The sequence below is a fragment of the Oncorhynchus mykiss genome, chromosome 9 (assembly GCF_013265735.2).
Source record: "Oncorhynchus mykiss isolate Arlee chromosome 9, USDA_OmykA_1.1, whole genome shotgun sequence".
Lineage (NCBI taxonomy): Eukaryota > Metazoa > Chordata > Actinopteri > Salmoniformes > Salmonidae > Oncorhynchus > Oncorhynchus mykiss.
The window spans coordinates 23102344-23113605 of NC_048573.1; the positions used below are offsets into that span (position 1 = coordinate 23102344).

Below are 11262 nucleotides of genomic sequence, written 5' to 3' on the forward strand. Positions count from 1 at the left end.
CAAGTTCTCCCACTTAAAAAGATGAGAGAGGCCTGTAATTCTCATCATAGGTACACTTCAACTATGACAGACAAAATGAGAAAAAAAAATCCAAAAAATCACATTGTAGGACTTTTAATGAATTTATTTGCAAATAATGGTGGAAAATAAGTATTTGGTCACCTACAAACAAGCAAGATTTCTGGCTCTCACAGACCTGTAACTTCTTCTTTAAGAGGCTCCTCTGTCCTCCACTCGTCACCTGTATTAATGGCACCTGTTTGAACTTGTTATCAGTATAAAAGATACCTGTCCACAACCTCAAACAGTCACACTCCAAACTCCACTATGGCCAAGACCAAAGAGCTGTCAAAGGACACCAGAAACAAAATTGTAGACCTGCACCAGGCTGGGAAGACTGAATCTGCAATAGGTAAGCAGCTTGGTTTGAAGAAATCAACTGTGGGAGCAATTATTAGGAAACGGAAGACATACAAGACCACTGATAATATCCCTCGATCTGGGGCTCCAAGCAAGATCTCACCCTGTGGGGTCAAAATGATCACAAGAACGGTGAGCAAAAATCCCAGAACCACACGGGGGGACCTAGTGAATGACCTGCAGAGAGGTGGGACCAAAGTAACAAAGCCTACCATCAGTAATACACTACGCCGCCAGGGACTCAAATCCTGCAGTGCCAGACGTGTCCCCCTGCTTAAGCCAGTACATGTCCAGGCCCGTCTGAAGTTTGCTAGAGAGCATTTGGATGATCCAGAAGAAGATTGGGAGAATGTCATATGGTCAGATGAAACCCAAATATAACTTTTTGGTAAAAACTCAACTCGTCGTGTTTGGAGGACAAAGAATGCTGAGTTGCATCCAAAGAACACCATACCTACTGTGAAGCATGGGGGTGGAAACATCATGCTTTGGGGCTGTTTTTCTGCAAAGGGACCAGGACGACTGATCCGTGTAAAGGAAAGAATGAATGGGGTCATGTATCGTGAGATTTTGAGTGAAAAACCTGCTTCCATCAGCAAGGGCATTGAAGATGAAACGTGGCTGGGTCTTTCATCATGACAATGATCCCAAACCCACGCCCGGGCAACGAAGGAGTGGCTTCGTAAGAAGCATTTCAAGGTCCTGGAGTGACCTAGCCAGTCTCCAGATCTCAACCCCATAGAAAATCTTTGGAGGAAGTTGAAAGTCAGTGTTACCCAGCAACAGCCCCAAAACATCACTGCTCTAGAGGAGATCTGCATGGAGGAATGGGCCAAAATACCAGCAACAGTGTGTGAAAACCTTGTGAAGACTTACAGAAAACGTTTGACCTCTGTCATTGCCAACAAAGGGTATATAATAAAGTATTGAGATAAACTTTTGTTATTGACCAAATACTTATTTTCCACCATAATTTGCAAATAAATTCATTAAAAATCCTACAATGTGATTTTCTGGATTTTTTTTCTCATTTTGTCTGTCATGGTTGAAGTGTACCTATGATGAAAATTAGAGGCCTCTCTCATATTTTTAAGTGGGAGAACTTGCTGACTAAAATACTTTTTTGCCCCAATGTACATGTTACTTCAATTACCTTGACTAACCTGTGCACTGGTACACTGACTCTGTACCAGTACCCCTGTATATAGCCTTGTTACTGTTATTTTATTGTTGGCCTTTATTGTTTATTGTTGCTCTTTAATTATTTGTTATTTTTCCATTTTCTTATTTTCATTTTCTGTATTTTTTTACTTTTATTTTTTAGTAAATACTTTCTTACTTATTTTCCTTAAAACTGCAACTGAGTTAGGAAGGACATCCTGTATCTTTGTAGTTACTGGGTGTATTTATACACCATGCAATGGTTGATTAATAACTTCACGATGCTCAAAGGGATATTCAGTGTCTGCTTTTTTTTACCCATCTACCAATAGGTGCCCTTCTTTGTGAGACATTGTAAAACCTCCCTGGTCTCCCTGGTTGAATCTGTGTTTGAAATTCACTGGTCGACTGAGGGACCTTACAGATACTTGTATGCGTGGTGTACAAAGATGAGGTAGTCATTCAAAAATTATGTTTAACACTATTATTGCACACAGAGTGAGTCCATGCAACTTGTTTTGTGACTTGTTAAGCACATTTTTACTCCTGAACTTATTTAGGCTTGCCATAAAGATGGGGTTGAATACTTATTGATTCAAGACATTTCAGCTTTTCATTTTTTATTCATTAGTAAAAATGTCTAATGTCCAACCCCTCTTTTACGCTGCTGCTACTTTCTGTTTATCATATATGCATAGTCACTTTAACCACATCTACATGTACATACTACCTCAATCAGCCTGACTAACCGGTGCCTGTATGTAGCCTTACTACTGTTATAGCCTCGCTACTGTATATAGCCTCGCTACTGTTATTTTTCACTGTCTTTTTACTGTTGTTTTATTTCTTTACTTACCTATTGTTCTCCTAATACCTTTTTTGCACTGTTGGTTAGAGCCGGTAAGTAAGCATTTCACTGTAAGGTCTACTACACCTGTTGTCTTCGGCGCACGTTACAAATAAACTTTGATTTGAATTCCACTTTGACACTATGGGGTATTGTGTGTAGGGCAGTGACACAAAATCTAAATGTAATTTTTAATTCAGGCTGTAACAATAAAGTGTGGAAAAGGTCTACGGGTGTGAATACTTTCTGAAGCCAGATAGATCCTCATCTTCCAGCTATGTTTTTTTTTTTACTCCAACCTTCATGTAGCCTACAAACAGAATTTGCGCAGCGCGAGTTCACAACAACGCTTGCGAACAAGCCCTAGTGATGTAACGCATCAGAGTCTACGTAACTAAAAGCCAATTTATGCTTTGTTCTAAATATGGTTGGAGGCGGTGTGTGTCGGGTGTGAGACCAAATTGAGTTCTGCACCGCCGTGCACTTTCCAAATGTTGTAACAATGCGGAGGGCTCCGTATAGCTCCGCATCGACATTGATGGTTGACAGTAGGTAATGGCTGGAGATCCTATATAAACACAAACTCACTTCCTTGAAAACTTCCTTCACAATAGCACTGCTCAACAGTTTTGCGCTGCTCCACGTAGCATGAATGCCACGGTAAATGCTGCACGGCCAATGCAGAGGACAGATTGACTATGTAGCTCCTTTAACTCTAACTCGTGCTTGCTTGACAATACAATATTTCACAACAAGAGGGTTGTTGTCTTTTTTATATATATATTTTTTTGTTGTACATGTAGGCAAATATAACCAACAGCCCTGAATGGAATTGTATCCATACGAACGATTCTGAAACCATGTTCCCGACTAACTTTGCATGGGGCGCGGCTACATCCGCTTATCAAATCGAAGGTACGTAATAAGAATTTGTTTGGCGCCGGCAGTCAAACTGTACAAGTGTTTTTTTGTGTGTGAATTTGTAGATACAGTAATTTGATTAGGAAAGGTAATGCGCGTCCCCGAGACGACTTTCTCTGGCCTAGCGCGAGAAGGAGGCTAACCTACACACAACTACTTGCAACCTATAGGTCTACCGGTAGGCTGCAGTTGGATCTCTAATGCAAAAGGGGGACTTTAACTCAAGAGTTTCTCTCAACCACTGTATCATGTATTGATAGTAGCCTAATAGTTGAAACATTAATGTAGTTATGTATACATTTAACAACGACAGCATGAGCTATATACATATACAGAATGAGCAACCATAGACTTACAGTAGCCCATTGACAGTGCATTCAGAAAGTATTCATACCCCTTCACCTTTTCCACCTTTTGTTACATTACAACCTTATTCTAAAATGGATTAAATAGTTTTTTTCCCCCTCATCAATCTACACACAACACCCCATAATGACAAATCAAAACTGTTTTTTAGATTTTCTTTGCAAATGTATGAAAAATACAAATTCATACTCTTTATTCAGTACTTTGTTGAAGCAACTTTGGCAGCGATTACAGCTTTGAGTCTTCTTGGGTATGACACTACAAGCTTGGCACACTTGTATTTAGGGAGTTTCTCCCATTCTTCTCTGCGTATCCTCTCAAACTCTGTCAGATTGGATAGGGAGCGTTGCTGCACAGCTATTTTCAGGTCTCTCCAGCATTGTTAGATCGGGTTCAAGTCCGGGCTGTGGCTGGGCCACTCAAGGACATTCATAGGTTTGTCCAGAAGCCACTCCTGCGTTGTCTTGGCTGTGTGCTTAGTGTCGTTGTCCCGTCGGAACCTTCCAACAGGATAACGAGCGCAGGACAACGAGAGCAGGTTTTCATCAAGGATCTCTCTGTACTTTGCTCCGTTCATCTTTCCCTCGATCCTGACTAGTCTACCAGTCCCTGCCGCTGAAAAAGATCCCCACAGCATGATGCTGCCACCACTATACTGCACTGTAGGGAGGGTATTGGCCAGGTGATGAGTGATGCCTGGTTTCCACCAGATGTGACGCTTGGCAATCAGGCCAAAAGTTTCTCATGGTCAGAGTCCTTTAGATGCCTTTTGGCAAACTCCAAGTGGGCTGTCATGTGCATTTTACTGAGGAGTGGCATCCATCTAGCCACTCTACCATAAAGGCCTGGAGCTCTGTCAGAGTGACCATCGGGTTGTTGTTCACCTCCATGACCAAGGCCCTTCTCACTCTATTGCTCAGTTTGGATGTGCGGCCAGCTCTTGGAAGAGTCTTGGTGGTTCCAATCTTCTTCCATTTAAGAATGATGGAGGCCACTGTGTTCTTGGGGACCTTCAATGCTGCAGAAATGTTTTGGTACCCTTCCCCAGATCTGTGCCTCGATACAATCCTGTCTTGGAGCTCTTCGGACAATTCCTTTGACCTCATGGCTTGGTTTTTGCTCTGACATGCACTGTCAACTGTGGGACCTTGTATAGACAGGTGTGTGTCTTTCCAAATCCTGTCCAATTAATTGCATTTTCCACAGGTGGACTCCAATCAAGTTGTAGAAACATGTCAAGGATGATCAATAGGAAACAGGATGCACCTGAGCTCAGTGTAGAGTCTCATAGCAAAGAGTCTAAATACTAATGTGACTAAGTTTTTTTTTTTTTTTAATATATTTTTATGTACATTTACAAACATTTCTAAAAGCCTGTTTTCACTTAGTCATTATGGGGTATTGTGTGTAGATTGATGAGGAAAACAATTAATTAATTTTAGAATAAGGCTGTAACGTAACAAAATGTGGAAAATGTCAAGGGGTCTGAATACTTCCCGAATGCACTGTATATAGGCTACAAACAGTACAATAGGAATTGTAGGCACATTTTTCTTTAGAATTTTGTTGTTGTTGATATTCAAACAGTGCGTTATGGATGATCAGTACTGCTATGAATTGAATCTTGCAGGAGGCTGGAATGTGGATGACAAGGGACCGAGCATTTGGGACACGTTCTGTCACGAGGGGGGCAGACTAGTGTTCGAGGGCCAGAGTGGAGATGTCACCTGTAACAGCTATGAGCTCTGGGAAGAGGACCTCCGGTGTATCCGTCAGCTAGGCCTGACCCACTACCGCCTGTCTCTGTCCTGGTCCCGCCTGCTACCGGAGGGGATAACACGGCATGTCAATCAAAAAGGTAGCCGTACTCTGAGACTGTGTAGTGGTTACTTACGATAAGATTCCTCCAGTATTTATTTGTGGTGAATGCCTATGGCATATGATATGATAAAAAATAAAGAAATATCATACATTATTGTGTTACGACCCGGCTTTTGTTTATGTAAACAATGCAGTGCCACAAACCCTGTCAAGGGGTCTGGACCCTTTTGCCACAGTTTGTTGTGTGCTACTCTTAGAAGTGCAGCGTCCCTGATTGAAGCCTAATTTATCCTTGATACCCATGATTTACTACTAAGCTATGTGGAAATCTCTGTCCTGCAGGTTTGCGATACTACAACAAAGTGATCAATGATTTGGTGGCTAGTGACGTGTTGCCCATGGTTACTCTGTACCACTTTGACCTGCCACAAGCTCTCCAGGACCAGGGAGGTTGGAAATCACCTGAGATTGTGGCCATCTTTGACAGCTACGCCCGCTTCTGCTTTGGATCGTTCGGGGATCGTGTGAAACTGTGGATCACGTTGAACGAGCCGTACGTGTGCGCTAAACTGGGCCACGAGGATGGCATCTTTGCCCCGGGGGTAAAAGAACCAGGGATGGCTGCCTACCTGGTGGGCCACAACATGCTACGTGGACACGCCAGGGCCTGGCACAGCTACAATGTCCTCTACAGGGCAAAACAGGGTGGCTCGGTGTCCTTAGCGATTAATAGCGACTGGGCTGAACCGTTGGACCCGGCCAGTCCAGATGACACGGCCGCCACCGAACGCTACCTGGCCTTTACACTAGGGTGGTTTGCCTGGCCCCTGTTTGTCACTGGAGACTACCCAGAAGTGATGAGGTCTAGTATTGAGGCCAGAAGCAAAGAACTGGGTTACCAAGAAAGTTCTAGACTGCCCAGGTTTTCCAAAGACGAGCCTAGTCTTCTCGGCACGGCTGACTTTTTTGCGTTGAACTACTACACGTCTCGGAGGGTGAAGCCAGGGGAATGTTGTCCAGGGGTGTTGGGGTTGAAGAGTGACCAGGATGCAGAGGGGGTGGTGGACCCATCCTGGCCGGTATGTGGGGTGTCATGGCTGGCTGTGGTTCCTGACGGCTTGAGGAAACTGCTGAAGTACATTAAGGTAAAGAGGACCAGGGTCCTGTTCCAATACTTACAAAAATAAAGCAACTTTTTAAAAGCTCCACTTCCACACGTCATGTCAGATCAGTGATTACATTAAGGAAAGTCCAAAGGTATTTTTTATTTTTATTTTTAATTTTTTATTTTTTTAACCCCTTTTTCTCCCCAATTTCGTGGTATCCAATTGTTGTAGTAGCTACTATCTTGTCTCATCGCTACAACTCCCGTACTGGCTCGGGAGAGACGAAGGTTGAAAGTCATGCGTCCTCCGATACACAACCCAGCCAGCCGTACTGCTTCTTAACACAGCGCGCATCCAACCCGGAAGCCAGCCGCACCAATGTGTTGGAGGCTACACCGTGCACCTGGCAACCTTGGTTAGCGCGCACTGTGCCCGGCCCGCCACAGGAGTCGCTGGTGCGCGATGAGACAAGGACATCCCTACCGACCAAACCCTCCCTAACCCGAACGACGCTAGGCCAATTGTGCATCGCCCCACGGACCTCCCGGTCGCGGCCGGTTACGACAGAGCCTGGGCGCGAACACAGGGACTCTGATGGCACAGCTGGCGCTGCAGTACAGCGCCCTTAACCACTGCGCCACCCGGGAGGCCCAAGTACACATTTTTAAAGTATCCGAACAGCGCCCAGGTTAACAGGGTTGGCTCCATTCAAAAGCAGTCAATTCAGAGGATGAAATTAAGTTTTAGAATACATTTTTTTCTGATGATTTTACATTTAAGGATTATTCAATTCATGGATTGAATCCCCTGCCTTGAGCCAATCAAATTGAGCCAAACCTTTAGTGAGGAGAACATTTAACATTAACATAGTTGCTCGCTATTGATTGTTTTTTTGCACAGTAAACAGATTGAAGAGCCATTACAGTTGTCACACTAAATTGTGTCATATTGATCGCTTCAGGTGAAAACTGTTTTTTGAGAATGAGAAATATCCTGCTGTCGCGGTTTGTCACCGGGTTAAATTGATTTGAATGCAATTTAGCTAGTATACCATTGAAATTTAATTGAAAATGTAACTTCTAATACTGCAAAGATGACCAGTTCACCCACCTTTGAATGTCAACTTAATGTCTATTCTATTATCTATATTTCTCTGATTTTCCTATGGAGGATTGACAGTATAATTAAAAACAACATATTCCCATTCAAGTCAACATTCTCTGATGTGTGGACCTCCAACCATCTTTGTGGTACCATTTGAAAGTTTAAATTTGTGCAACTAAACCAACAAAAGCCAGAACACACACACACACACACACACCACTGTAGTTTAAAGCCTCCCACTGTGTTGTTTGACTGTCATTATTGAACTCGTGTTTTGTTGGACAATGATAGCAACCAATTTCTTTGACAGGACACATTCAACAACCCTGCGGTCTACATCACAGAAAATGGCTTCTCCCAGGTGGGGCCAGTGGACATGGAAGATGTCCAGCGTTGTGGGTTTTACCATGACATCATCCAGGAAATAGCCAGAGGTATAGACCAGAAAGTGGCCGCCATAAAGCTACCGTATATTATGGAGAATCTATCATTATTTAATGTGAATTTCTTCCAGTCGCTACTTGTACTATTTAAACCTCTGAGGGGTTGCTTCTCACTTAAAATCATAGATTCTGGATGATGTATAAATACTAAGTTACAGGGGGCTGAGTGACTTGAATCCTTCATTGATGAACCTGTTCTTTTGAATTAGTGACAGTATTTAGCTAATTTCAGGTCAATGGAGAAGGTTAAGAGAGTGACTTATGGCAATCATAATACAATGGGATCTTGTCCTTTTGTGATGTGTGAACAAAGTATTTTCACATTACCTCTTAATGCGCACTGTCACGTATTTGAAAAAAAAAAATACCATGTATGTTTGTCTCTTTGTTCTAGCTCTCCGAGAGGATGGTGTTGACGTGCGAGGCTATTTCGCCTGGTCTCTCCTGGATAACTTTGAATGGGCCGACGGGTTCAGCGTACGTTTTGGACTGTTCCACGTGGACTTCTCTCGACCGGAGCGACCACGGACTGCGTACCGCTCTGGAAGGGAGTATGCCGGCATAATTTCCAAGTACAGATCTCAGACCATGGTAAATATCTAAACAGCCAATGGGCACAGTGTTAATCAGCCAATAACAGCTTTTTTTTTTTTTTTGCTCAATGTCCTGTTCTAATCGACTGCAACCAAGCTTGGTCCATTGCAATGTTCCTACAGGCAATTTGGAATTGAAGCCCATCTGAAACAGATTGTAGCTCCACTTTTCTCTGTCAACCCTGAAAATGTTTTGTTAAACAGTGCTAAGCTTATACTGCTTCCTTCGCAATAAAGTGATTTTTGTCTGATTTCTTCCCTGACTTTGGCATATAATTGCAAGGACCCAGCCAAAGAGTGTTACATTTATTCAAGTGAATGGAAAATGTATTCTATCCTGCCCAATTCCCATTCAATTTGTACAAAGGGTTTATGTTGCCAGGCCAAGCTGTTGTGGCCAATGCAGGGCTTGGTGAGGGGCACAAGTCTACAGAGGTGTGTGTGACCTCATATCTCAACCCTCAAGGCCCCTGTATTGCTCAGATAATAAAATAAAATCCTATACAGCCCTCATGTTGAAACAAAATACACAATGCAACTCACTGTGCCCGGTGGAGAGTTGGGGTTGAGTGAGAGCTTGATTTAACACTAAAAATGACGCCAGGCAGAAGCCCATGTCCAGGTAAGAAGGATCACATAGTCTTAAAACACAGGTTTGTATTTACAAACAGAGAATTGGAGATAATACACAGGGCGGAGTCACTTGTATGTCTGTACATTATGAGGGACGAGAGTTACGGACATTCAAATGTCCAAGATGAGGACAAACATGGAACAACATTTACCAGCCGAATGTTAGCAAATGTCAACATTGTTACTGGTGCTCAAGGTTTGCTGCTCATTGTGCTATTCATTGGCAGGAGAAGCCTTCAAAACAGCCAATTCGTCAGGGCATGGACTCTACAAGGTGTCGAAAGCATTCCACAGGAATGCTGGACCATGTTGCATCCAATGTATCCCAACTGTTAAGCAATGAGAAACCCAGTAGCGTTGCAGTTCTTGACACAAACTGGTGCGCCTAACACCTACCACCCTACCCTGTTCAAAGGCACTTACAGTTTTTGTCTTGCCCATTCACCCTCTGAATGGCACACATAGTACCTGTGCTTCTACACCTGCATTGCTTGCTTTTTAGGGTTTTAGGCTGGGTTCCTGTACAGCACTTTGAGATATCAGCTGATGTAAGAAGGGCTTTATAACTAAATTTGATTTGACATACACAATCCATGTCTCAATTGTCTCGAGATTAAAAAAAATCCTTATTTAATCTGTGGATTTAACAAGTGACATCAATAAGGGATCATAGCTTTCACCTGGATTCACCTTGTCAGTCTGTCATGGAAAGAGCAGATGTTCCTAATGTTTTGTATACTCAGTGAATACTGTACATACTATAAAAGGGAAACCGTCCTTTTCAGCATCGAGGGAGAAAAGGCATCCGTCAGATGTGTTTTTAGTTGAAAGGGTAAAGGGTCCGCCCATTGGGGGCTGAGGCACAGACAACCTATTGCTCTCTTAATGGATCCAAACACCAGTGGGATTATGATACTTCCTGTGTATGAGACCCTAGTCGAATGGAATAGCGCTGTGGCATAAAGACTCATGGACAGGAGTATTGAGAACTCCAAAACAGCAAATGCATCCAACAAACTTATACAGTCACAAGCTTGATGTAGTCATTGAATGCTATGAATATGGGACCAAACACTTAACTTTTTACTACTACAACCCACATATAAGTGAATATGTCCCAATGCTGTTGGTCTCCTGAAATGGGGGGGGACGGGACGACTATGTACAAAAAGTGCTGTAATTTCTAAACAGTTCAACCAATATGGATGAAAATACCCTCAAATTAAAGCTGACAGTCTGAACTTTAACCAATTTTAAATCCAACCTTTTGGAGTATACAGACAAAAGACGAAAAAATGCTTCACTCTCCCAATAATTACGGAGGGCACTGAATGGAACATCCTGTTTGTGTTTCCCTGAATCGGAACCCTTTTCATACAAATGTTCCTTTGTGAACTGCAGTGTGTTCTGTACAACAGCCTTGACCTGTAGTTTTGGTAGTACCTCTGTTTTGCCATCTCGTCTTTCCATTCATTGAATTCAAAGCCACCAATGACATTCAATAAAAGGTATTAAAAAGATACAAATAGATTCATTGCATTATGAGCCTGTCGGCATGGATACAACCCATTGGAACACCTCTGATCGGAATGCCATGCTGAACAACAGATGTCATCATGCCACCTGAAAATCAGGGTGGCGTTTGTGTACTGCTCTGGCTGCTCCCGCAGCTGTTAGAAACTACCCAGAGAACAAGGTGAAAATCCTCCCTTAAGTTCTGTGTTTACTTGATGTACATACTGTGGTTAATTCTGGTTTCATTTTACATTGACCGTCAAACAATGGACTGCAAAACCTGCACAGCTGAGGCTGGTCTTTCTCTGGGAAAGCCATTGCAAAACACCACT

General features: G+C 42.9%; 1 protein-coding gene across 3 annotated transcripts; it reads left to right on the forward strand.

Annotated features, from left to right (window-relative positions):
- The first annotated feature begins 2829 nt into the window (after positions 1–2829).
- On the forward strand, positions 2830–9037 carry gba3 (glucosidase, beta, acid 3). 3 transcript variants are annotated; one of them, XM_021615149.2, is made up of 6 exons: positions 2830–2980; positions 3232–3343; positions 5346–5573; positions 5879–6681; positions 8057–8180; positions 8584–9037. In XM_021615149.2, exons 2-6 carry the CDS (start codon positions 3289–3291, stop codon positions 8790–8792), a joined length of 1419 nt encoding a protein of 472 aa, XP_021470824.2. In that variant the 5' UTR covers positions 2830–2980; positions 3232–3288; the 3' UTR covers positions 8793–9037. The 3 variants fall into 3 exon arrangements, with proteins under 3 accessions (XP_021470824.2, XP_036843492.1, XP_021470823.2); XM_036987597.1 differs by having other exon boundaries at positions 2860–2976; XM_021615148.2 differs by having other exon boundaries at positions 2865–3088.
- Positions 9038–11262: the final 2225 nt, after the last annotated feature.